Here is a 27,936-nt window from a genome sequence, read left to right as displayed (position 1 = left end):
GAGTTGACCAAAAAAGGGGCAGCAAATGTAAACCTATCGCGAAGAGCTGGATTCCCTTGGCAATCTCTAGCACTTCTCTTCTGGGAAATTTGAAGCAATTTACCAAAAATGAGTGTGTTACAAGTCAGCGGTCTAGTAGATCATGTTTTTATTGCATACGGGTAGAGAGACAGAAGCACTGAAAGGTAAAATAACTTGAACAAGATCTTGCTAGAAAGGAGTAAGAGGACAAGACATGAACATTCCTCCTCCCTGCCTGGGGCAGCAGAGGCTGAGCTATTGAAGCTGAGAGTAGAAGATGCCAGCACTTTTTAACTCCTGTTTTTGTCAGTGCCGTCTCCGTGAGCTTGAGCAAGTCACCTGAGCTCCTTTTCACTGTGTGTAAGTTGGGAATACCTGCAGCCTCCATAGTAAAGCACTGTGAAACCCCTGGTCAGACAAAGTTTTGGGTCCCAAAACACAGTTGTTAACAGAACTACACCTTCTTAGCCAAAGCATCTCTCCAAAGACCCGTGTAAGACTCACCATTAGTTTATTGCAGAGAGTCATACAGAGCTGGTTTAATTCTGTTATCTTTTTTTTTTTCTTTTTTGTCTGTTTTTCTTTCTCTCTCTCTCTCTCTCTCTGTCTTTGGCAATGGGCAGGTGAGAAACCCCACCAATGCAGCATCTGTTGGCGCTCCTTCTCTTTAAAGGATTACTTAATCAAACACATGGTGACGCACACTGGCGTGAGGGCGTACCAGTGCAGTATCTGCAACAAGCGCTTCACCCAGAAGAGCTCCCTTAACGTGCACATGCGCCTCCACCGTGGGGAGAAGTCCTACGAGTGCTACATCTGCAAGAAGAAGTTCTCCCACAAGACCCTGCTGGAGAGGCATGTGGCTCTGCACAGTGCCACCAACGGCACGCCTGGAGCCACCGGCACCGGCGCCAGGGCTGTCCCTGCTGGGGTGGTGGCCTGCACGGAGGGGACCACGTACGTCTGCTCTGTCTGTCCAGCTAAGTTTGACCAAATCGAGCATTTCAACGACCACATGAGGATGCATGTGTCAGACGGATAAGTAGAATCTCTCTCTTTGTTATGAACAAAAAAAATAGAAACAACAAAAAAAGCTATGGCACTAGAATTTAAGAAATGATTTTTGTTTCATTTTTACCTTTATTTTCCTCCTTTTTTTGGGTTCATTTCGTTTTGTTGTTTTTGTACTACATGAAGAACTGTTTTTTGCCTGCTGGTACATTACATTTCCGGAGGCTGGGTGAATAATAATTTTCCCAACCTCCCTCGGATGGTGGCCTTAAGGCCAGGTAGTGCTTCATGAGCTCCACTGGTTGGATCTCTAGCTACTGGCCTCTAAATACAACCCTTCTTTACTACAAAAACAAAAACAAAAAAACACAAAAAAAACACAAACAAAAAAAAACATAAAAAATCAAAAAACAGACAGAAAAAAAATAAAAACAAACAAAAAAATTTCTTTTTTCTCACTTGTGAAGAGCACTACAAAAAAAAAAGAAACAAAACAAAATATATTACAAAATCTACAAGGCCTACTGTCGTTATAAGTACACCGCTCGCAGTGTTTCAATGGACATAATTCACAATGCTGACCGCTTTTGGACTTCACAGTATCCAGTTAGAACTGTGGAATATTTTGCTTCTGGTTGAGCAGCAACCAGAGGAAACAAGGCCCTGCTGGTTTCCACCACGTGTCTGCTTTCTCACACACATGCATCCACAAACACACGAAAGGGCTGAGGGGAGTGCAAGGCAGTGTGGCTTGGATAGTGTGGAGTCCCTGCAGGATGAGGAAAAAAGAATCAGAGGTTCCTCACCTGGATTCTGCTCCATCCCACGCTCTTTGGCTCACCCTCCCCGCTGCTTTTCCCATACCACCACCACCTTACAGCAGAAACCAAGAAGATTCAGACAACGAGCAACGGTGGCTTTTTGTAATTTATTCAGTGTCTTCGCTGAGCCCAGGGCCTCAGCACAATCAAGAGGGACTTTCACAGAAGGCAAAGAGAAACACAGAGGAAAATCAAAGATATCAGAGGTTGCAACCTATGGATCTAGGTACAAGAGAAGGGTTAGTTCCCACAATCTTTGCAAAAAAAAAATGCATCAGGATTTATTCTTGTGGAAGAAAGAGGAATAGAGGGCGGGTGGGGAGGGGAATAATTAAAAAAAGAGTTCTTGGGACTTTTTTAATTCAAAATTTTATAGAGGGGCAAAAGTGACGTTTACCAGATAGAATGCTGATTTTTTTAATATATTTACAACAGTATTTGTGTAAAAAAAAAAACAAAAAAAGTGAGATTGTTAAAAGTAATTTTTCTTTGTTTTCTTTTTTGTTTTGCGTACACTGCCACTAATATCTTCTCTTTTATTATATATATGAATATATATATAAATATATATTTTATTTTAAATTGAGACTGTTAAGGTTAGCTAACCTGCTTCCAGATAGAGGGGGGGAGGGGAGATGATCTTGATTTTTATTTTAAAAAAGAGGAAGGATGTTTCTTAATTTTCTTTTCAAGTATTATTTTTTTCACTCTCTCTCTCGTTTCTAATGGAATCAAGAATTACCTGGGTCGATGAGGGGCTCTGTGAAGTCAGCTGTGGGATTATCTATTAGAGTTTGTGCATCCTGCAGTGTGGGTTGAACTGCTACTTTGTTTTTGAATTACGTGGTTCTCTTTTGGCTCTTACCAAGGTTCTGTTGTTTCTGGTTTTGGTTCCATCTCAGAATTTATTTCTGCCGAAGGGAGGTTCCTTTTGAGAAAGATAGTTTCTTGCAACGTTCCCTTGTTTTTGAGGCTGATAGAGTTTGTAGTCTTTTTCTCTTCTTTCTTCGTTTTTGAAAATGTAATGAGTTTTGGAAGTGTGTAATAACTAGGATTTCCCTTCTTTTTGGTCACTGGACAAGAAGTAATCTGCTGTATTGTTGTCTCATCCCTGCCTTGCTCTCTAGAGAGCTTCCATATTTGTGTGGGAATCTGATCCTGCCCCTGGTAATTTGTGCTGATGCCAAAATAACTTAAAAGGTTACCATTGCAAATAATCTTCCCTTCTTCATTTGCAAAAATGTCTAACTTAAGGGCCACATCCCGCATTCTCTGCATATGCAAAGCTATGCAAGGAATGTAGGATCGGTGTGACAGATTGATTCCTGATCTGCATATACATGTTGGTGTTTTGTATTTTGTTTTATTGTGTTTGGGCTGGTGTTCTCCCTAGTTGTCTTCTGTGTATCTGTGTGAGAATTTTCCCCCAAAGCCAACTCCCAAAGTACATGGGTCCTTAGTTCAGTTGGTTCAGTGTCTGACACTGTCTTTGTCTTGCTTGAAATCCATAGCTAGGATTTGCACCAGCTGCACTCTGGACTTTATTTTTTAGGCAGAGAAGAAGCACCTAACAAAAATATGCAAAAAGAAAAAAAAATGGCTAGTTTAGCTTTTACTCGTGTCTATATTTAAATTAAGCTTTCTTAAGTTTACAAAACTTTGCTTGTGAACACTGAGCATTTCACATGAGATATTCTTTGATGCTGGACAACCTTCTAAATATTGACTCAATAGGTCTGCACATAAAATGTTGTGTGTTCTTTCCACCTGCAGCTTCTGTATCAGATGTCTGTGATTCGGCACAGGTAACCTCGTTGCTACGTTCTAGGCCCGTTCCATTACTGATTTACTATGGGCAAAAAAACTCTGACAGATACTTCACTCTCAGAATCTTTCTGTAACCTGCAAGGTATTGTTCAGCAGATCCTAAATGTCCAAGGCCTGATTCTCACTTGCACTAGACAACATAAAGAGACTTCGAGGCAAGTGCCAGAATGAATGAGCCTTTTGTGTGGTAATGTCTTTTTTTGTCGCCAGTTTCTTTGGGTAGTTCAAGGATTTTCACAAAGAAAGTTGTTCTACATTAGTTTGGCTGGGCTAGAGGAGGAGCACAAGCTAGTTAAAAAATATTGTTTTTATAACTGCACTGGTAAAATAAATGCTGGCATGTAAACCAAGAAGTGAAAAGACTAAGCCTAAGACACAGAGAGGGAGAACTAGTATCTGCTGTGCGAAGAAACACTAAATCTGTACAGAAAATACATGTTCTAGAGACAGGGGTGGGGAGGAGAGTGGGGAATGTGAAGCTATACAAAAGGATTTGAAGATGCTTCTCTGGGGAAGAGAAGTTTTTTTCTGAGATCTTTAGTGTTGAAAAGTTTGGTGTTCTCCCATATGAGGAATTAATGAATTTTACCCAGCTTAAAAATTTGTAGCTGTTCATTTGCCATCTGAGGTCTGGGGAAAAGCTGTTTAATTTGTCATTGTTAAATTTGGTCAACCACAGTCAAAATGTAGCATATTCTGGAATATGGTTCTGATACCAGAAGAGATTCCAGTACACAGGAAATAAGAATCAGGGTTTACATCCACCAAAATCCAAATACTGGTGTTTAAGTGAATTAAAAATCAGTTCTGAATGAATGAAAGGTACCATTTAAAAAGTAAACTCCTTGAAGTAAAGCTAAGGCATATAAACTGAGTTCTAAATCACTTGGACAGTTTAGGTCAAGGTCTTCACAAATACATGCCTGAAATACAACCCGATTTTATCAAACTTCCAGGCTCAAAAATTAGTGACTAGATTTTGTAAAACATGGAGCAACTTGCAGCGTGCTTGTAAATGTAGCTGAAAGTGCTCATCAGATCACTTACATTTTTTAAGTGCCCTTCTGTGAACTTAGGAGCTCACTCATAGACCCCTTTATCTTGTAAAACATCAACTTCTCTTTAATAAGGCTTCCTCCTGTCTGTAGAAATATTTATTTCCTGTGTGGAAACACCTACAATAGCTGAATGTTACAGGTATTTTCAAGCTTCATGCATTGCTACTATATTCCTTACTAGAAAGAATACCTGTAGTACACTGGTAGTCCCAATGATCTATAAACTGCTGTTGACAGTGTTTGAGTGCACCCATCTCAGTATGCTTAAGGGGTTTCCTTCAAAACACCAGGTAAAACGAGGTAGATAAGAAGGAGTGGACAGTGCCACACGTCCCTCTGATGGAGCATGCAATATCCTGCATTCCTTGAGCCCGATTCTCCCTTTCCCTAAAGCTCTCTTTATTTTGCTTTGGCAATGGAAAAGGGCATTAAGTGGGGCACAGATTCAAGCATACAAATCAAAGCCTCTCTACAAGGCAAAAGTGCAATTAGGAAGCCTTAGGTTAAATGAGAGGTAAGTGCCTTCTCTTACTGCTGCTGAGGCTGGTGAAGTCAATTGAAAATGTAGGAATGGCCAGAGCAGACCCACCCTGTGGTCCACCTCACCCAGTGTTCGGTCTCTGACTCTGTGGCAAGGTACAGATGATTGGGAGGAAGATTAAAGACCCGTGTTGGATAATTACAAAGTAGTAAGCCTAAGAGAGAAGATTTATTATAATCCCTATGAGATATGTATCTGCTTATAACCTGAAGACATAATAATTGATGGCCTTAACTTTTTATCCCATATAAAAATTATATATTGTGGCAGATAATTCTCATTATCCTACAAAGATCTAGCTTATTAATTGCTAGGTGGCCCCAATGCTATCCTATGGAAGTGAGTTCCTCAATTTAATTACAGCCTTGTAGAAATGATTCATTTTCTGGTTAAATTTGTTGCTGTTCATTGAAGCACCCTTGTTCTTGTATTACATGGAAGAATAAATCAGAGGACCAAAATTTGTCTTCTCTTGCCCATTCCCCTGCAGTCTGCCTCTCTTTGGGAAATCTGAATCCACAAGGAATGCAGGACCACAAGGTCAGTGGCTGCTGGTCAGGAAGGAGAGAACGGCAAGTGAATGCGTGTGTGTGTGTGTGTCTCGTGTGTGTGTGCACAAATGAGGTTCTCCTACAAGATCTCTTCCAGAGGCACAGAAAGTACAACTTGTACATAATGACATAATGGGAAAGTAACGGGAGAGTACACTAGCCTTTAGAAATTTTAATATATGAGCATTTTGAGCTGGTCACTCCTCTCATAAAACACGTAGTAATAGTCTCTCATAAGGGAAATAGAGCTGTTCTGTAGGAGCTGCTCTGGGGACACTTTCTCAACAACTGTCTTGCTCCCACTAGGCCTATGTCTGGCCCATGCTGTCAGATACTTTCAAAATTAGCCCAAATTCACAGTAAGCTAACAGGGAGAAGTATCATTTAATTCACTCTCTAAGAGAATAAGATTTCCCTTTGCTCTAAGATCAAAGAGGCCAAGTGATACCCATTTTTCTTCTTCTGATTTCTTTTTCATTCAAAGAAGAGTTGAGTAATAACCCACATACCATCAGCCTCCTCAACTCTTACTCACCCCAAACTGACTGATTTCAGTGAACCTTGAGCTAGTTGATTAATTCTGCATCATTAACATGGTGGAGGAACAAATCTCTCGCCTTTAGTGTTATATTAGCATGTCCTGGCTTTCTTAGTAAAGAAAACAAATCCCGTAAGTTGAGGGCACAAAACATACTCTTTGTGGGAGCGTTGAATCCAATCCAAAAACAGAAACACCCAAACCATTTCAAACATAACCAGACCTCCAGTATGCTTATGCCTGTGACCTTTTAGACAGTTTTACGTAAAGGTGATCTTACGGCTCTCACTGCTCAAGATGACTTGCCACTCAAAAAGAAGTATAATATCAATTTAGTACCTGGTGACTGTTCTGTCAAGGAAAACTAGACCTTGGTAATCGAGCCCTTTCAACTCCGTATCCAGCTCCTCTGAGCTATTGAAATAAACCTGACAGAAATGAATCAGCAGGTAGCCCAACTGAAACAGCATCTCGTCTGCCTAAAGCTAAATAGCTACTTTTCACATTCCCCGATTTGTTGGTACACTGGCTGTGAAAATTCCTGAAGGAGGTGTAACATGATGAGAACTCGGCTCTGAGAGGTTCTGAGCCTCCTCAGATCCCAAGAGGCTTGTAACTCAGTAGGATTTAGCCCCTAAGTGATCACAACTCTGCTGCAAAAAGACTTAGGATAGAATCTACAGCTAATGTGTTAAATCTGAGCTTATAAATGGAGCCTGATATGAATGAGTTTATAAATGGAGTCCTGAGTTTATAAGTGGAATGAAAACCCTTCCCAGTATTTGAGTAACAAAAAAAAAAAAAAAAAAAATCAGGTGGGAAAGACTTCCAGAGGGGTAGAGACCAAATATTTATGACATGTCCAATAAGATTTAAGTATCAGAAGGTGGCCTGATGCTCGATTCATGTCCATCAGCGGCTTGCTCTGGCCATGCAAAGTCAGTTATACTGCAGTTAACCTTCTTGTTTGTCCTGCTAGAAGTAGTACATAAGGTTTCGGTTAACTTCCTTTAGAGCGATCCAGTTCATCTCAGCAGGAGCAAAGGAGTCCCCGTATTTTGACAGATGGCTAAGGTGGGAAATTTGGAGAAAAATTAAGGTGAAATAGTTTGAAGAATATGCATATACTCTAATTCAGACAAAGCAAAAAGTTGTGTTATGTTTTCCTTAGTGTAGAACAGACAAATAGGATCCACAAGTGTGACACTGACAGAGAGATGACCTATCTCAGAACAGAAATGCTTCACTCATAGACCTATTGTTGTAAAATGCAAAGGAGAATCTTTGTTTAATTTTTCTGAGAAAAAATGTAAATAAGAAAAAAGCTGTGTTAGGTAATAGTATAAATCCACCTAATTATTCCCAGTGCTGATAACTAATCAACTAGATCAGTGCCTCTAGGAACAGAGAAAATGTTATGCATTTAATGTTTCTATTCCTAATCCCCCTCCTACTGGATCAGGAGTAGCTTAGATGAAAACAGTGGAGTTACACAAGTGCAAAATTTGTGGTGAATGAAAGAATTATTTCCCTGTACGTCTGTGGATACCTGGACATGCCGCCTCTCTGAGTTTAAGTTTATCATTACTAGGATAGTGTTAGATAATTTTGGTTTAAAATTTATATTTTCAGTGGAAAAAAAATACAGTTAAATATAAATAGATTTCTTTTTCATGATTTATTTAGGAATGGTGCTTGTTTCTTTTTGCACTTAAGCCTCAGCAGCAGTGCTTTCTCCCGAGACATTACAAGAGTCCAAGTTTAGGAGAAGCAGAGTTGACTCGTCTACTGTAAATAAGGTAAATCAGTAACCTGGACGTGTGATATGCTTTAAGTTGCTCTTCATGTTGCAGTTGGTAATTCCAATAAAGATTTTTCTAGGTTTGTTATAAAATACAAGGAATCAAATGCATCCTAACCATAATTCTAACAAAGTCATGTCAGGAGAAGAATTAGTCATGTTTTTTTAAATGCCTGTTTCCCCTAGAATTATCTATAAAAACTTTTAAAATAATAACAAGACACTGACTCAAGATACACAGAACTTTGCTAGTGTTACATGAATCTTCTGATAGTATCTCATGGTCACAGTTTCCACTGCCTAAGTCTACTTCACTAACAGATGGCCTTTCCCTGCAGTCAGTGAACTGAGATTTTGTGCACAAGCACAAATGCCCAAGGAAAACTCTTAATGTTTCCCCCAGGAATATTTAGCATAACAAATGCTTGACTGTCAGTAGCTCTTGTGACCTCTGCAGCCCTTTGAGCAGAACTCTGCAATACATGCAGCAAGTAAGTTGAAATAGGAAGAAAAAAAAAAAAAAAAGGAGAGTAACTGAGGTAAGCAGGCCAGGAAGGTCTTCCAAACACTCTGTTAACTTGGACTTTAACCCCTCCAATTTACACATTTGTCCCTAACTATTTTTTAAAAAGCAAAAAGCAGTGAAATACTTCTTTTGGAAATGAATACACTTCAGCCTCAAATACAATTGCTGCCTTAAAACACATGCATCTGAGCAGTATGGAGTGTACTTATGTTTTGTATCTGTAGCAAAGTTTCATCTAAAACATTCCTTTCATTCAAAATGCATTATATTGTGTTTTCCTGTTTGAAGGGGTAGGGGAGGAGTAAAGAAATATTAGTGACACATAGTGGTCTCTTTACATTGCTTCTCAGCTGTTTCTTACCTTCTGTTACAGCTGCAGGTTTGGTCCTCTTCCAAAGTGATCTCCTTTATATTGGGTTGGTTGGCATTAGATCCCTGTAAAATACTGAAGGATAAATCCTGTTTCTAAACCAAATTAATATTATGAGGGCAAGGCTGTGTGATTTGACTACTGACTCCAGCCTCACCCATGCCAGTAAAATAAATTCATGTGAGAGAAATCCAGTGAAAAGCTGTTTTCCATTTGCAAATCCCGTTCTTAATTTCTATCAGTGCAATCTGTAGTAGCACTTTTGGGATTGTGTGCACACACTGGAAATAAATGTAGGCACTTTGATTGTTTTCCTATGATTTACTTTAAGAAAACTAAAGAAGCACCAATATCCCATCATGTGTGAGAACTGTCCACTTCAGCCCATAGGTGTATTCACGTTTCCACTCTTCATTGCAGACTTAAGCTCTCCTTGTGAAGTTTCACACCCAGTTGTGCAACCACACCCCAAGCATCTCTAGGAAATGATCTGTCAGGTTGGGCTCAGGTACAGCAGTAGCCCCTATGCTTTCATAAGGTCCCCACTGGGACTTACCCTGCTGGAAAAACTGGTAGCAATGTAGCAATGTATTTACTGCTTTAGGTGTTTTCCTGGCAGAACTGCACACTTCGTGCGTTTGACTTGGTGATTTTTGCCACGTTCAGCAGTCACACAACACTTGAGGAAGTGCGGAGCTTGGTTAGATACTCGCTGTTGTGCACAGCTGTCCGATTCTGCAATGTCCTGTTCTTAAAAAACAGACAGGTATGTTTCTGAGGTCTATACATATAACTAGGCACCTATTTCATTTCACTCCTTTTTGCCACCTGGATATTACCGACTTCTTTTCTGACACTTATAAAGACCCCTAAAAATACCCCCAACATATTCTGTTTGACTAGAGAGGAGCATCACATTCAGGAAGCAGGACTACAGTCACAGAAGTGCCCTGAAATACATCACAGCTTTTCTCTTCTCACTCACCCACGAAGTCTTTTCTTTGGTTCTCATTTGTCACACAGTCTGATGGTATCTATGGGATCTTCAAACAAAACTAAATTATATGGCCTCTGTGTGTGTGCGCATGCTGACAGATGTGAGTACATATGTGTATGTGTGCGTGTGTAGGTAGGTAGCTAGCTAGCTCTGGCTTTACAGATTCCTAATTGGGTATGGAGACACACATGGATCAGGGAAGGGTTTAAATAAAACAAGGGTTACAACATGAACTGTGGAGCATTGGCACAAACCTGTAGCACGCTACTTTAACAATATGCATGTACACATATATTCACCAAACACATCTGGTTGGCCAAATGCCCTTAACTGAACATTTGCCGAAATAAAACATTTACCCTCATTCAAAACTTGACTCCCAGACCTGGTCCAGCGTGTTTTTGTGAGTGCCTCTCAGAGCCTTGCATGGTCTTTCAGCCACAACATACATAAAAGAGTGCTGCTCAGCAGGCTTCACCAGCAGAAGGGACATCCAGGGGACTGACAGCTCTCAAGCTATACTCTTGAGTTCAGTCACTCATTTCCACTGAATTTCATCATGTTCACCTGACAGGGGAATCAAATGCAAACAATGTAATCCAACTTGCCTCTTTGCTCCCCTTAAAAAGGACAGTAAAAAAATTACCAAGTCATTAAACAGTTAGCAACGCAGTGTATTGATACGTACAGGCTCTAAAATAATCTCTTGTATCCAGAGCCCTATCAAACAGCTCTTTCCCCACCTCATGTACTCTGCAATATGTTGGCTATGAATATCTTTACAAGTAGTAAAAACAATGTAGGCAGAATGTGCAGTCTCTAACAATTAACTTTCTCTCCCGTGGTGTTTGCCAAAATCCTTTCAGGAACATCTTTAGTGTGTCTAGAAGACTGGTAGATTGTCAGGAGAAGAAGGCATTGGTTGGTGAGAGCATTCAGCATGTAATCCACGAGAACTGTGGGATTTCTGGAACTCATTTTGCTCTCATTTCGTTAGCGGGATGAATCAGTATGTTTAGCTACAGCTGCCTATTTTGGTATCGTGTTGGCCCTGAAGTAGCTTTTTATTCTTTTCACTCTGGAGTTCTTTTGTCGTCGTCACAGAAAGGGTAACTGATGATTTTATTTTATTTTTTCCTTTCATTTTCTCATACAAAGTTGAGTAAATGTTATTCCTCTTCTTATATTGGTGGCATTTCCCTTCCCCTTTTGAGTAAGACGATAAATGCAACGATTTTGGCTGGTTGATTTTGGGGTGAGGTTTTTATTTTGGTTTGGGGTTTTTCTTTGGTTTAATGTACATTGTCTCTCTATAGTCAAAATGTCTGTGACTGTAACAGTACGTATTTCTTTTACTGGAGAAAATAGACTTTTTGGTTTTTGTTAACAGTACTAGTGACTTTGTGGAAAATGACAAGTTGCTATTTAGATCTGCTTAGTTAAGTATACACTACAATACAGTATTTCTGAAAGCTAGAACATACAGTACACAATATATATAGCAATTCTATATCAATATATATACATAGTATAATCATTTAACTTTTGCATCTGCCTATGATCATAGAGGAATTATTTTTCACATGTATCATTCACAACCCAATCAACTGCTGCAGCTATTTGAAGCATTTAACAATCATTATTACAGCTCTAGTGTGCTTTTTCATATTATTGGCTTCTTTATTGTCTTTACAAGTATTTTTTCAGGCTTTTTAAAAATTTCTATGTAGCGAGATGTAGGAAAGTAATTTTTTTTAAGAAAAGGTAAAACAGTATTAGGCTCTACAAAAAGTTAGATATTGTTCCCTGCTATCCCTTTCATATCAGAAGAACAATAAGTCAAAACAATTAAGATTATCTATTAGCTCTCCTCAAAGATGTCCTGTTGTTTCATTTGTAAAAGTGTATGTCAGACTTTCCTCTTCCATTACTACTAGCCTTGGAGAAAGATGCCGCAAGAGATCTTTCACTCTTTCCAAGATCTGTTTCTTCAAAGTCTTAAGGTTTCCTAAAATTCTTCCCTGCACTTAGAAGAATATATATTATTCTTTTTTACAGTCATTCTGAATGTGGCCAGTGGATTTTGACAGGAATTGGATACAAAAAACCTCTATCCACCACTATTAATATCACAATTAGGTCTTTCCTTATCCACTTGATCCTCCCTTTTTCAAATGACAACAAACTTCCGTAAGTCGGAGTTTCAGTTCAAAAGTTTTCCAAGGTGAGTGTTGCCTTTATCATCTTCCAGTTGGTTCTGAACTTTGAGTCAGACCCATTAGGATTTCATTGTCAACACAGAGCTACTGAAAAAAATGTCACTAGGGATATGTCAACATCTAGATCCAAAGAGCCCAGAGGAAGCTGATGGATGCCCAGACCTTGTGGCTTGGGGTGTTCTTTCTGTGTTCTCATCTTGTAACAGATTGCTCAGGCAGTGAGTCCACATCAAAACTTCGTACGAGTCCAGACTTATGAAAGCTTGGGAATGTATGGTTGCTTTTCTGATTCAGGTACATCTCAGCTGACCTTCATTCCTTTGGTCAATAACATATCACTCGTAAATGACAATGTGCAAAATCAAGTGGATGAGGGTTGTGGAGGAGGTATTAATTGTATCTCATTTCTTCTAACTGTAAAGACTGGAAGAAATAAGAGATGGTCACATCAATTACAAACTGTGCTTTCATTGAGAATGAGTAAATCCATATCACTGCAAATCAGTAAACTTAAAAGTGATTTTGGAGTGGGAAGAGAGGGAAAGAGTTAACTATTCCACCTCTTGGGATAATAAAATGAGAACTTCAAGCGTGGGAATCATCAAGTGCTGGCATTTCTTACAGACTCCTGTCATCTGCCATTTGCACTTATGTGGAGGCCACTACCACAACATTTTTTCTTTCTACTTGCAGTTTAAAAGTCACGGTCTTCCAGTAGTGATTTCTAAGTCTGGCTTATCTTTATTCTCTGTATATCCATTTCTGAGGGAAGGAAGAGACTACTAATTTGCCCTGTTACATAAAGGATGATTTTTCACCCTTTAAGCCAAAAAGGTGCCATTTCCCAAATTAATTCCAGTTAGCTGCTGCAACAGAGTGCTGATTCAGTGGTCCACAATTTCTGACCATGGTCTTTGCCTTTTCCTTTGAGTGCTAAATCATACATATTTTAGTAGAGAGTGTTCTCACTTCACTGAGAATGCCTGCTCATTTAAATGGCTGCATACCCATTCCACGCTTCCCCTGCTAATCCTTTGTAAGGTTCAGTAATTCATTTAGGATAATTACTAGTTAATACGTTTCTTGATTTAACTTCCTTGTTGCCTTTTATTTTTCCTAATGCTTTTTTTAAGCACCTCAGTTCATTTTGCATCTTATACAGTTTACAGTTTATATTTTTAGGCTAAGAAGTGGTTTTACAAACAGGATGGTACCAAACAGGTAGATTATCCACACTAGAGATTGTACTTTTAGAATGCAGTGTGTACAGATACAATTGCCTAAGGGAAAGTGAAACTAACAAAATAATCGGCTGGTGAACACTATTTTAACATACCTTTAACATAAACGACAGTCAGTCATTTGTGAATCCAGAAATCTTGCTTTTTTGAACATGTATCCTTTCTTTTTCATTCTCTGAAGATACACTAGTCTTGAGAATTGTGTTGTTCTAAGAAACTCATTTCATATGTGCATATTTTCTGCTTTTCTGAGGAGACAGAAAACAGAAAGTGATACTGGCTTTGCAGTTTTATAGAATCTTGCATTGGAGACTTTCCTTGAATGATACAAACATCAAGGGAAGGCCCTGTCCAAGTATTAGCTTTATTCTAGTATATGGTTTTCATTATTTCTTTTGTTTTCCATCTCCTCGTTGACCGAGCAGACCTCCTGGGCTAATGCAAGCCATGGTCTCATGTTTCTGTAGTTGACAGCATTTGTATTCAGCTCCCTTTTGCACTTCTTTTCTGTTTTGTACAGCTTTTGAGGAACACAACATTTGAAGTAGGTAACACTGTCACCACGAGAGGGAGAACCTTGTACTAAGAGAACGTTGCTCTGTGCTACTGTGCAGGGACAGAAAGGGATTTTAAAGCTCTTCACTGCAAGGTTGAACAAGAGGAGAGTCCCCCCACCTTGGGGGTGCTTGCACCAAAGACTGGGGGGCTCCCAGGAAAGAGGAGTGTTTGAACTCCATACAAGAGACTTGCTCATCACCCACACCACTTAGAGGAAAAGACTGAATCTTCAGCATCTGCTGCTGCTCTTTCTTTTTCATGTATGACTATCTTTAGTTTTTAAAAAGGTATAGTTCCTATTTATTGAGGGAAGAGATGTCAATCTTTCAGTTATTGGTGTCAGAACTAAACTTGTTCGCAAGCATCTTCAACAAGTTTCATTGTCTTTTGGGGTGCCCTGTTTCCTTTGTCGTAATGATGGGATGTAGGTCAGACTGCTGTGAAATTCTGATGAATCTTTTAAATCTTTGATTTATTCCCAGTTCCACATATGCTGAGTATTCAGTCCCCTGGATCCTTGCTCCAAAGTTCAGATTCAAAGAAGTTCTTACAAGGAAATGAAGCAGAAAATTGGTGGTTTCCCCTAAGTTCCACCCATAATCAGCTTTTGTTGCCAAACATAAGATAAATAGGCTGCTCAGCTCAGGAAGGATGTACTGCATAACCTTTCTTGTCAGCACCAGTGAGGTCGATGCTTAATCCTGAAAACTGGTCGGACCAATACTCACTGGGCTAAATTCTCCAGGCGTGACTCGTAATCTTTTGTTGACTTCAGTGCATCTTCTAAGACAGGGAAAGCATATATAGTCCTACAGAAAGTCATAGTCCTAAGAACTAGTTTCATATACATCCATTAAGATGTCACAGGACTGCTCCCGCTAATTTAGCATGTTTCTGCCCAAAATTTTTATCCTTCGTAAAACTGACCTAAGATTTGATTTCATTCTACTGGACAGATTTTACCTGTGTTAAGGGCTCTGTGATTAAATAGTCTCTCCTTTTTGCTGGGAGGCTTAAAAATTCAGAAGGCTGCTTCCCATTGAACAAGACATGGGACTCTTTTTGTCCAGAGAGAGGTAAATAGTAGCGTATTTATCTTCAGTAATTAAATAGTGAGCCACAACAGCTAGTATATACCTATATGAAACACAGCAATTGCTTTTCCCTAATTTACAACCTTGCTACATCACTTTTCTATTACCAAAACAATGTAAAAGCATTTGGGGAGTAAATGACAGCTATGACCCAGTGTCATTGCAGCAGTGATATTTGGAGTTATTTGATTCTAGGTTTCTGACTACTTTACCCAGAAGCTCTCTAGCCATACCTTTTCTGTAATCATGTGGGTAAAATAAAGTTGCTTCTTTGTAACATCTGATTATATAACCCCAAATTCAGAGTATACATCAAGCTTTTCTTTAGACTTTTTTTTTTTTTTTAAAAAACATGCTAGTGCATCATATATGCAGGAGAATGGATTGGAAACCACGTAGTCTGGCATGAGCTTAGCATTTCAGCAAGCAGATTGGATACCCTCAAAGTACAGCCAGCTGAACAGCAAGAAAATTCATTGCTGATGATTAGAGAGGCAAAATTGATATTCACGGACTTTACAGAAAAGCTAGAAAGCTTTATCAGTTTTGTGTCTTGTGTATGCTTTGACATGGGACACACTGCTGTAGCTATGCACCCAGACAGAGTGTGTTTAGATGCTGGCCCCTTGCCATGCCTAGCAATTCGATTACAGTCTCTATTTTTTATGGTAGGCTCATTGCTAAAGACAAACAGCAAAAGTCCTTATGGGCTGGCATTTTTCTAGTTTGGAGGTGGATATTCAGGGTCCCTGCACCCTTATTTAGATTCCTTCTCTTAGGCTTCTCCCTTATTTCTGTGCATTTGAAAGCCCGTTAATCTTTTCTGCACTAGAATGAAACAGAGTGTATCTGTGTGTCTGGAGTCGAGGGCACAGTTCTTCTACCTTTGCAAGACAAAGAAAAAGGAGGAACCTGTTTCTCATATATTCTTTGGTTTATTTGTTGGTATTTGCTTTTGTTTACATACTTGATTGGCTGCAGTCTTCAACAAAGGATCGGGAATAGGAGAAAAGAGAGAAGGCATGAGGAAGCATGTGCTTAGGCCTAGATGAAGCATCATGCAATATACTCTGTGTACCATGCAATTGCAGAGAGGTTCATATAGCAGCAGCGGAATTGCCCTAATGTGTTCCTCTTTCTATACATTTCCCTTTCTTGCTCCTCCGTCCCTGTTGTGGCCTCTTACACAATTTTAGTGGTTTCCCACAGTCCTTTCTCATTGTTATGAGGGTTAGATGGAAGCTCTTGTGGCTGTCCATACTGAACTTAATCTCCAAACCAGTGAGTATCCCAAGGCCTTTATTGTGTTTTCCCAAGTGATATCTTAATGAGTGGCAAGCCCCGGCAGATGTTTTATTTTGTTAAAACAGGTCAGTTGACATGGGGAGGTATGAGCTGATTGGGATTCAGTAACCTACTTGCCTTTGTTACTAGCAAGCTTTATTTTGTTTGTCTTATGTGTTTTCATTTTTAGGTACGTAAGAGCTTATATGCCTGTCATTAATAATTCCTGCTTTTCCCACCATAGTCCTAGAAGGGCTATGAAAAAAAAAAATCCTATATATATATTGCTTGTGTATTTGAAGGGTGAGGGAGGGAGTTGTCCACGCACATGTGTCTCTGCGTGAGAGGGAGAAAACTGAAGTTAGTGTTGATCTGTCCATTTGTTTTAGGGTGGCCACAGAGAGCTGCCATGTTGAAGAGTTGATTGCACTACAGAACCTTAGCTTGGGCACTGTTAAAATAAGGACTGTATATTGGGAACAGGGAAGCTTTTTAGGTTTTTTATCCACACTTACACATGCCCTTTGCAAGGTGTACCCTTGCAAAGTTCGCATCTGACAAGTTTGTGTAAAACCACTACTGACCTTTTTTGCTGTATCCATTTAGTTCTCTCTTCTTTCTGCAGCCCCCAGACAATGACTTGTCTCCTTTCCATTTTCAGTTGTTCAGCTTATTAAGTTTTCAATAAATGTCCTGTCTACTAACGAGATCTCTACATTGAGCAGGAGGAGGAGAGAAAATAAGGCATGTGAAAGTGTGGCTGGGAGACTGCAAATCCCCCCTTGTTTTGGGGCATTCGTGTACTTTTACTGAAAGCTGATTTCTTGGGGATTGGGTGGGGTGGGGAGGGAGTTTGTGCTTTTTTGGTCTGGATAAGGCTTTTTATTTTTGCACTAAGTATGACTGCACTGCACTGCATTGCACTACTGAAATGTATTTACATGTGGTGGGATTGGAAGGGGCCAATTAAGCAGGAAGGGAGAAGAGAAAGGGATGGGCACAGAAAACAGGATGTATCTTAAACTTGACCAGGTTGGAAGAGAACTGAGATTACCTTTACTTTAAGCAACTAGTCAGACACTGAGATAGCTGTATTGGATAGCTTCTGTAAAATAATAATAATAATAATAAAGTAACAAAAGCACTATAATGGAAACAGAAGAGGCATCACAGGTTTCAGGGTGCTACAGATCTTTTCCCCACTTTTCCTAGAGAGTGTTCTTTGCGGCTGTGAGAGCATTAAGAGAACTGCTTAGCACAAAACCAGAGTAAGGCTTCAACATGAAGATACCAATTCCTAGTTCAAAATCTGCTCAAAACCTGCCTTGTCAGATCGGATCTCCTCAGAGATGTTTGACTGTAATCAGTATCCCTTGGGTGTAAGCGTGATCTCTCAGCTCAAGAAGTGAAGCCACAAAGCAGGCTTACCAAAGGGGAAGGTCACTGAAAATAAATAAATAAATAAAGCACTTCTTTCAAAGGCTGTTATGGGGACGGTGCAATAAACAGTCATTCTGAACACTCTATTGAAAATGTTCCAGTCAAGCCTTTGGGGGCAGAGGGAGCAGGAGGGATGTGGACAAGGAAGGGTGATGTGGAATTCAGTACAATAAAGAATATTCCTGCTTGGGCAAAGGTGCTCTCCGGCATTTTTAGATCTTCAGTCTGATTTCTCTCCTCAAAGAGATAGTCAAGCATTACAAAGGCTTTTGGCTGGAACCAAACAGAATCCTAAGCTGGAAAATATTTTACAGTCATGATGCATGTTGGCCTATACCTTGATCATTGACTTCGTAACAAGCATAATATGAGAAAAAAAGAAAACAACAGTAATTTGCAGCAAGGTCCATCTCTGCTGTAGCTCTTTGTGGTCTAAAAATTATCAAAAGTTTGTGTTGAATCTCTTCAGTAAGACTATAGTTCCAACTTCTGCCAGAAGGCAGATTAGAGTCGTGAAGAATGCTCTGTGTAGCAGCTAGGAGAAGAGTGTAACACAGGAGTGCATCTGCTTTGGGTCTGCAGTATAGGGACCACCTGTCTGATGTGCACGGAGGTTTCATGAGCATAAGGGGGGAGATTCCAATTCCTAAGGAAAGCCTACAGTAATTGGGTGTTCAGAGGCCTATTCACACCCTGAATTTCTCCTGAGGCCTGAAGCTAAGACCTTTTGGCTCCATTAGTACCAGGGAGTGGGCAGTGGTACAGACCTTATGCAGACCTGCACAGTGCAAAGCTGGTTTTGCTGGTCGGTCTGTTGGACTGCCTCATTTGAGAAAAGTATGAACAACTAGAGGAGAAGAGGATCTGGAACCAAAAGAGACTTTGGAGATAAGGATATGCTTGTCTGGGAAACTCTAAGATTTCCACTCTTAGTCACATTTCATCCATCATGGCTTGGAAGTACTGGAAGAGAAGAACTGGAGATATCCCCCTGAGGTAGTGTTAGGTGAACTACTGAATGACTCTTCCCGTGAGAGCAGGCAGGGCGGTCTCTTTCTGAGCCATCGGCAGGACTCCTGTAAGATGAATACCACTGGAAGGCCATCTTCCAGTAATGTGGCAGTGGATGCCCAGCAAAAGCACAGTTCGTTTGAGAGCCAGCATAATACAGTGGCAGGAGAGCACATTTAGTTTAAGTGGCATTTGCTTCTGTAAGAGTAGTGACGGCTGCGGAGTCATGATATGGGAGGAAATCAAGTCTGTCTACTGAAGTTAATTTGGGTTATGAGCCAATATTCCCCATTTTTGTTTAGGTGAGTTTTATGTTGTTTTGTCATTTAAGGCAGCTGCATATATTGCTACTGTCAGAGTAGATTTGCATTGTCAAAGAGGAGTAGTGGACTGCTCCAGAAAAAAGTGAAGCTGAGGGTTTACTGAGCCTGCTGTGTCCAGAGTGCCTTTCCTGCTGTGGTGAAATAAAGAACTTCTGTAGTTTGAGCTGTTCTGGCTGACTGATTGCTGCATATTCCTCCCTTGTGGTGTGACCCGCTGTCAGCCGTATTTGGACAAGGAGAGGAACACTGCATGCTTGCAATGCTGTGATAAGATTCCATTTGCACTAGTTTTTTAAAAAGTACTGCAAACCTGGAAAAGAGGGCTTTGATCCATGCTCCCAAATGGGGTTTGAATTCTGCCTGTTTAAACCTGATTCCAGCTGACTCAGTTTCAACAAAAGCGGTCTAGCCCATGTAGAGAAGAACCAAACCATTTCAGAAAGCCACATTCCAGCCTCTGTTCCCGCTCGGTTACAGTGCTCAGCCAGATCAGTTCCTGGACGTAAGTGCGATTGTAGAGTTTTAAATGGCTCTTAAATAGGTTGTTCCTTTTTACATGGTCAGTTTGAAACTAGTTTGACTGGAACTGCATTTAAATATAGCACAAACTCAATTTTTTCAGCATGGTACTAAAGCCCTGTGTGGACAGTGCTTGACTGAGAAACCAAGGATAACTTGAGGTTTATTTTAAGAAGCCAAAACATATGTTGCTGATTAGAGATGCCACATAACTTAATGCCCTATTTTTTTTCTCCAGATGGAGAAATACTAACTTCCATAATTCTCCTCCATTTGACATCCTGCTTCGTTGTTGCACCTTTTCTCTTGAATGAAGAACACTTTGGCCAGTGGGCTAGATCCAAACCAGAACTTCCCTTTACTGTTTGATCATCTTCTTTCTGTATGTTCCTTTCCTAGACGTTGACAAGCACTACTGAGGATCAGCTTGAGTATTTGCTGGGACTGTGTGGCGTAGTTATAGTTCAATAAGATGCTAGTGATGTTTTCAACTCTACCGTAGCTCTATAGCTTACCCTTGAAGAGAATGTTGTTTCAGAAGTTCCAATGGAGAAAAAAAAAAAAGGAGATGCCAGGAACCGTGATGGAGCTTCAGTCACAGTGCTATGGCTGTGTTTGTAGGGAACACATTTCTGGTGGCTGGTGATGCTGACATTTACAAAGGCAATTCTGTAGCAATAGAGAATGTATGCTTTCTCATCCCTGCTGAACTTAGAGAATTTATGCTAGCAGAATGATCCCAGACTATCCTGTTAGAGTTCATCATGGTTTCCCTGATGGAGAAGGCTAAGCAATCTGTCACATCACCTTAGGCAGTCTGAATTTGCTTCTAGACTACTTCCAAATGGCCTGCCAGCCAGGTGCCCTCCCTGATTGATCCCAGTTTCACACTGGCTGGTGGCTTGCCGAATCAGCCAAGGTGACCAAGACATAGCCTTGGCCCTAGCTAGGAGCCTTTCGCCTTTCCTTTTCCTTTTGGTTTTCCATCAAACCAGGAGTGCAATTAGTGGTGAGTAGGTGGCCGGTCAGCTGTTGCTCCAGGTGACAAGAATGGCAAAGCCACATGGCAAATTCAGCTACTGTTGTCCCTCAGGACACCCATAAAGGCAAGAGACCGGGCTCTGGTTGCTGGTGTAGTTCCAGGCCTACAGCTTCTGCTGCTTGCCCCCCCAAACTTGTTTTGTTCAACCATGCTGTTGCCCTTGAATATGCTTTGTGTGTGAAAAACTGATTGCAGTTGTTCTGTTGTCTGTTTTCTCTCTTCTGCATCATGGATGTGGCACCAACTTACTCTCACAATGAGCTTGGGTGTTGTTTTGCTGTTATTATTAACATGTAATTCTACTGTAGACCAAAAAATATGAAAAGGAAAAAAATCAGTTTCAAGACGTAAAAGACCAGTGAGTGAAAGGTGAAAAATTTAGGAAACAAAGGTGTAAGAGAAGCAGTGGTTAACTGTGTTAAGTTAGAAATCTCAGAATAGCCTTACCTATTTCTTAACCAATGCTTACCAATCATCCAGTAGCAGGGATAGATAGCTTTGTTGGCTCATTCATCCTTGTATCCTAATATATATATATATATATTTTATTTTTGTTTCTTTGGTATTGCTGTTGCACATCATGTTGTCTTTTATAATGCCTGATTTTATTGTATTGTACTTTATCAATCTGTTTTGTTTTTGTTTTCCTTTTGAAGGATGGGATAAATAATGTTTCCTTTTTGTTTTGAATTTTTGAGAAAAAAAATGCACTGGAAGTAAACACAAACACATTTTGCCATTTGAAAAAAAAAATGGAAAACACACAGCCACGCAGTGGAAAAGGCTAAGAAAAAGCTCCTCTCTTCTTCCTTATTGTGGAAGCATCTTCTATCAGATATGCTAGAAAGAAAACAATCAATCTCAAACAAAGGAAGAGAGAAGCCTCTTTGATTCTAGCTCTGCTACCTGGAGTATTTGAGCGCAGTGTTTTGCAGGGCTGGGCTCCTAAATGGCCAACAGTCATAAAATCCAGAACCACATGGGGCAAAATTCATCCCTGGTGCAAGCAGATGTAATTGCAATGAAGTCAAAAGAGGTATACAAAGGATGGATTTAGCCACATGCATGCAGGATACAGCTGCCTTCCCTGTAGTACCTAAGTCCCCACTGCTAGATTTTATTGATGTGGAAATGGCTGGTCTTTTGGCTGTGTTAATCGCATAATACCCATCGAACATTGTTTGAGGTAGGCAAAACACTTTCCCACTGAATAAATCAGTTCTGGATGCACCTTTGCATGACACCTTTTGCCTACCAGCTTTCAGCTGTTACCCACTCCCAGCCGCGAACTGATCCGATCTAACTCTGGTTGAAGAGCCTGCCTTTGCCAGAAAATGGACTTGACTATTAAGCGTAGTAAAACTTCTGCGTATTTAACTACTATAACCCAGAAATGGCCCTTGCACTTTTAAGGCATATGGAAACATCCTCTCTGTCTTTCAAAATGGCTACGGTTCTTTTGCGAGTAAAATGCCACACACACACACACACACACACAAAAATCTGGGGGCTCGTTGCCCCAAATCCTTCCCGTCTCTTTCTGTGTTTGGCAGTGTCCTGCCCCCCTAGTGCCTGCTCACCTGAGTACAGCGGGACAGATGCATGTGTTGAGATGAATGCAAAGAGCACGCATTTTAAAAGGCAGATGATTTTCCTGTTATGCCAGCATCTTTGAATTCCCGTATCAGCTGATGGTTTTTCCTAGCCTGACGGCTTTCAGTCAGTTGTTGAAACATTGGCTTTCGCTGTTTTGTTTTCTAAGGAGGGAATGTGGGGTGGGGAGAATAATGTGTTGTTGTTTGTAACTTCACAGTCCTGATAGTTGGTTTGTATCTTCCATATTTTATGCAAAAACAGACATTATAAGTCAATAAATAATTGTGCCCTAGGTTGAAAGTTAAGTGTTCAGGAAAGGAAAAAAATGGTTGGCATTTTTCTACATTTTTGTGAAGACTCTTTTGGAAAGGAAGGGTACATATTTTTGTTGTGTAGTATTTTCTATTTTTGAATGCATTTTCTTGGTACAAGACTGTTTTGTGGAATTTTTTTTTCTTTTTGGTGAACACATTATTTAAAAAAAAAAAAAGAAAAGAAAGAAAAAACTAATTGAAAAGTTTGCCCTTAAGGATATGCTGCAGTTTTGAGGTTTAAAATAAAAAATAATAAAAAAAAAAACCATTCAAGGCGCGTGTTAAAAGTTGGGGGATTGTATTGTTGGGAGTTTTTTTGTAATTGTTACAAGAAGAAGTTTGTAGCCACTGCTGTTTATTTTGTTTCAGATGAGTAAGTAAAGGGATTGTTCTTGTGTTATTCTTTTTTTAAAAAAAAAAAGTTATTTATGAAATGTCACAAACACTGGACTGTGAGTTTGTGTGGAAGCATTTTACCACCCTGTGTCTTCATAGAGCTGTTGGTGATCCTACTTCTCATTACTCTGTCTCAGGATTTCCTGAGCAAATTTGGGGCGAAAAGTGGGAGGGGGAGAAGTAAAAGAGAAACCGAATGCATTTTTGAGGCAGAAACTCGGGGGAAAAACACAAAACAGTGTTTTGGAATCCCAAACCCGCTCCGTCAGCTCTACTTCTTCTCCCATCTACCACAGGAACGCAAAGGGCTTGCACTCACTGGTGGAGAAAGAAAACTTGTGGTATGTAGACGTGGCAATGTGCAAGGGGCTAAGTGACTGAGAGCCGCGATGCTCATAAGGACCTCTGTAAATGACATCCCAGTTTCTCAGTCAACAGCTCCCCTGGCATGCCCATTATCAGGCCAGAGGCTTTTGGGACAGCCTCACTAACCCAACCAAAACCTGGAGGGTGGTTCTCCCTTTTCATGTGCCAAGCGAGCTCTTTTGGCACGCCACCAGTGGGCACGAACAGCAGGGAGCACTGCTCAGTGCGATCGCTGGCTGTTGATCTGAGGAGAAGTAGAGACTGGAGGTGACCAAAGAGGTGTGTGGTGCTCTCAGTTTTGAGGAACAAGCTTAAAAACGATTGGAGAAGCAATGCTTCAGGCATTCGTGGGACCAGAGAAAAGGGAAAGGGGAAGACACCAACAGCCATAACAAAAACTGGAGATATGTAACTGGGCTACATACTAGACCAACCAGACTCTTTTCCTTCCTGGACAATAATGCAGCCAAATCTTGAGACTGTCAAGCAGACAGAAAGCTGAATGTGGCCTTCATTTCTCCTGCCTTTCCTTTTTATTCTCCCTCTTCCTTTGCCCTGAGATTTCTTCTCAGTGCGCATCCGCTCTGCTGAGCACTTCTTTTGCCCTCCACCTAAACTGCCCTTGCTTTCGAAATGTGGGTTCAGTCAGGACTGAGTAAAATCATGTGCCTTCTTTTTCCCCTTTTGTAATTATACCGACCTCCTCCCCTTCCCCAACTTAGACGTGCGAGAGAGGCAGGAGGAGGCTGCTTAGAAGTGCTACTTGTCTACAGGCGTCTGGCAAAACACTGAGGTGGTGGTGAGGGGAAGGGGAGTGGAGAGACAGTTTTCAGCTCCTTCCCCTTTCCACACGTAGCAGGTCTTCCCAAGGAGACACCCTCCACCACCACCTCCTCAGATGGCCCTCTCTCCTACCATCAGTCCCAGTGGGCATGGGATGGCTTTTCTCCTCGATTCCTATCCTAGCTGAGCGAAGCACTCTGCTGGAATTCATGTCATTTGCAAGCAGTTACGCTGACGAGACAAATGCAGTTTGTGGCCTTATCAAGATGACTTTTAAACCACTAAAAAAAAAAAAAAGAAAAGGCAACTCAATTTCTGCCCAAGGTTTGTGTCACTTCTAAAAACCCAGTCCGTACCAGTTCAGACTCCTTAAATCTCAGTCCATTTTAAGGATGGTGGGTAAACTGACCAGCCGAGCACTTAAATGCTAGAGCGTCTGGTCTCGTGCTTTCTTTGCTATAATCCCTACTGTCTGCTTGCTTTTCTTACTTTCTCTATATTCTCTGCTTTACGAGGCAGCCCTAGCGTTTGGTAAAAGGTGAGAGGAGCCAGTGGGATCCTGGCTCAGGAAAAGTAGTTGACGGCTCATTTTCAGTGTTTTAGCAGGAGAAGGATATGCCAGCTGCCACAGCAAATGCATATTACGATGGCTGACCGTGGCATTTTTAGGGCCAATAAACCCCACCCAATTACCGGAACATGGCTTATTCCCGGGTCAAAACCATGGAGAGAAAATAGCGCTTTGGCATACTGGAGAAGCAGCCTGCAGTGCACAGGACAAAAGATCCGCAGCCAGCTGCCCCTCGTCCTCTCTGCGGACTTGCCCGTGGCACGGTCGGTGTCCCTGACCCCACGGAGGAGGCCAGCAGCACTGCAGGGGCTTTTCTGATTTTAAGAATCCATGCTAAAGCAGCCCCCAAATAGTGCCCATCTGGCAGGGTGAAGGTCTACCCGTGCTGTTCTCCTGACACGCGGGTTTTCCAGGTCACCCTTTAACAAATCCACCTGTAAAAGCTGCACACGCCTGGGTGGTGGGAATGCAAAGTCCCCTTTGCACTTCCATAAAGAGATAATAAATGAAAATGCTGTGGATGGGGGACTGGAAATCTATTCTGTAGGTTAGGCTCTAGAGACAGGGAGGAGCAGCCGGGGAACGATGGGTTTATCTCCCCCTCCCCATTAATGGTGTGCACGTATACACAGAGGCGTATTCCTAGCAACCTTTGGTGCTGATGATGGACTTCAGATATTTGTCCAAGGCCTACTTTTGACACTCTATACATGTAGACTAAAAACTACATCACATGCAATATTTCCAAAAAAAAAAAAAAATAGGAGGGAGAGGGAGGAGAGCAGTGCGGGCAGTCGGGATTGTTAGGGTTGGATTATTTTGCATCTTTTGTAAAACTGTAAATTCAACAGTGCCTTATTCCTAATAGATGCTGGCACTTGGGGGACACACGCATGAAAGTATCGATGAAAGCCAGAACTAGGGAGAGTCAGACGCATAAAACAGAGGTCAGTAATCATCGTAATGGGAGCTGTATTGGGAATGACACAGCTATGTCAGAACTGAAAACCGCTCAAATATTCAAGCTCTAAAGCAATTTCCCTTCCACCACCTCCTGCCTTCCCTCCTTGCCAATGGTGCTGCCCAAGAATAGCTGCCTACACTGAGGCCTGTCACTGCCCCATTTGCTTTTGGCATTGTTGAGTCCAAGGAGTTTAGCATAGTCAAGCTTTCCACCGCTACAGTGTTTTCCACGGGGTATGTGAATGCCAGTTGTTTTGCTTTAAATGCACTTTAAAAAAAAAATCAAATCAAAGCTCCAGACTGTTTCAAATACATAGGGGAAGCTAGTGCATATGTGTTTGAACCCAGTTCACTTTATCTCCAGTTAAAATGTACTCCATGCAGTGTGTATGTATAGAACAATGTGTATGCATACGAACACACACGTCAACCTTAAATATCAGCAGACTAACCTTTCTCCTTAAGCTCATGAAACCAGATGCTACACAAACACAGCAGCAGCAGAGGAATTAACGGTTGGGCTCTTGAAACAGATCACAAAAAATAAAAGCAACTACTTGGTCCTTTCTGTATGTTCAATAATTACAGAAGGAATTGGGTTGTAACCGGAATAAAAAGGAACGGTGCTAACTGAGTGAATGGGCAAAACCAACAAAAACAAAAACAAAAACTCAGCCCAATAACGCGGTTTGACTTTAACACTAATTCTCACATTGGGTTGTTTTGTTATGGTTTTTTTGTTTTGTTTTATATGGGAAAAAAAGAATTGCATCTAAACTGATCCACCCGCAAAAGAAAAAAGCAAACGAAATGAAATACATCCTGCCCTGAGGAAGCTCTTGTTTATGGAGGATGTCAGAAGTCTCAAAACTCTCGGCCTTGCTCTCACGTACCACATGCTCAATCAGTCCTTTTTTTAAAATGTCTGAAACTGAGAAAAAAAAAAAAAAAAAAAACTTTTTGAAGCACCTTACGTGGCTTCCCATTCCAGGAGTGGGAGCCACCTTTTTTTCTTTGAGCACCTTACTGATGTGTTAATGCTATCTGCTGTCTTTTTGTTGCCCGTTGGCTGAGCGGCTGGCTGTCAGCACCTACACGCAAGCGTGCGGGGGCGAGGGCACCTTCCCATTCCCGTGGCTTCGGCTGGGACCCAGGAGGAAATTTCTCGGTTTCATTCGCTCTGTTTCGCAGAAGGGGTAAGAGGGGGAAAAAGAAAACAACCACACGCTCGTGTGTGTGTGTAACAAAATGGGGCGCTTTCATCCTGGGGACAAAGAAACTCCCAGCAGCCAGAGCCAAGCGAATGGGAAACGGCACCCAGGGCTGAATCCCGGGGTCTTTACACCGATGGCCTTGCCTGAATAGAGACCCACGGATCCGGCCCCGGAGAGCTCCAGGAGGAGCCGGGTCTGTGCCCGGACCGCCGCGTGCTGCCGCGGTCGCTTGCGTTGTTGCACGCCCGCCCGTCCGCACACCCACGCACGCGCACCGCTATACAGACATCTCTCGAGAAACATGGTTTGTGACGATGTGAAGAGCAGGTCAACAGTTTTGAGGGGTTAAGTTCCTTTTTTTTCTCTCATTATACTCTGTAAATGGTATGTCAGTTATCAAAAACAAGCAAATAGAAAATTGTTAAAAAAAAAAAAACCTTGCATACGCCTTTTCTATCAAGTGCTTTAAAATATAGAATAAATACACACATCCTGCCAGTTTTTTCTTACAGTGAGAGTATCCTTACCTGCCATTTAATATTAGCCTCGTATTTTTCTCACGTATATTTACCTGTGACTTGTATTTGTTATTTAAAACAGGAAAAAAAATAAAAAAAGAAAATTAACTGTAGCGCTTCATTATACTATATTATTATTATTATTATTGTGACATTTTGGAATACTGTGAAGTTTTATCTCTTGCATATACTTTATACGGAAGTATTACGCCTTAAAAAAATACGGAAATAAATTTTACAAGGTTTCTGTTTTGTGTGGAAGAGTAATTGATGTTGCTAAGAATGATGTTTGTTTTTGTTTTTTTTTTTAATGTTACCAGCACTTTTTTTGTAAGTTTCACTTTCTGAGGTATTGTACAAGTTCACACTGTTTGTGAAGTTTGAATATGAAGGAATAATTAAAAAAAAAAAAAAAGACAAAA

At 40.9% G+C, this 27,936-nt stretch overlaps 1 protein-coding gene across 7 annotated transcripts in view; it reads left to right on the top strand.

Moving 5' to 3' along the window:
• Nucleotides 1–27,936, top strand: part of ZBTB20 (zinc finger and BTB domain containing 20) — a 52,151-nt gene extending 24,215 nt beyond the window's left edge. For all 7 annotated transcript variants that reach the window (XM_080577175.1, XM_080577178.1, XM_080577180.1 and 4 more), the window contains one exon: nt 645–27,936. In XM_080577175.1, the coding sequence (XP_080433301.1) occupies nt 645–1,063 (419 nt within the window). In that variant the 3' untranslated portion in view covers nt 1,064–27,936. The remainder of the gene's footprint in view (nt 1–644) is intronic.

The sequence above is a fragment of the Anser brachyrhynchus genome, assembly GCF_964034855.1.
Source record: "Anser brachyrhynchus genome assembly, chromosome: 1".
Taxonomy (NCBI): Eukaryota; Metazoa; Chordata; class Aves; order Anseriformes; family Anatidae; genus Anser; species Anser brachyrhynchus.
The sequence above is the reverse complement of the archived record's forward strand: the minus strand, read 5'-3'. Positions and strand labels throughout refer to the sequence as shown.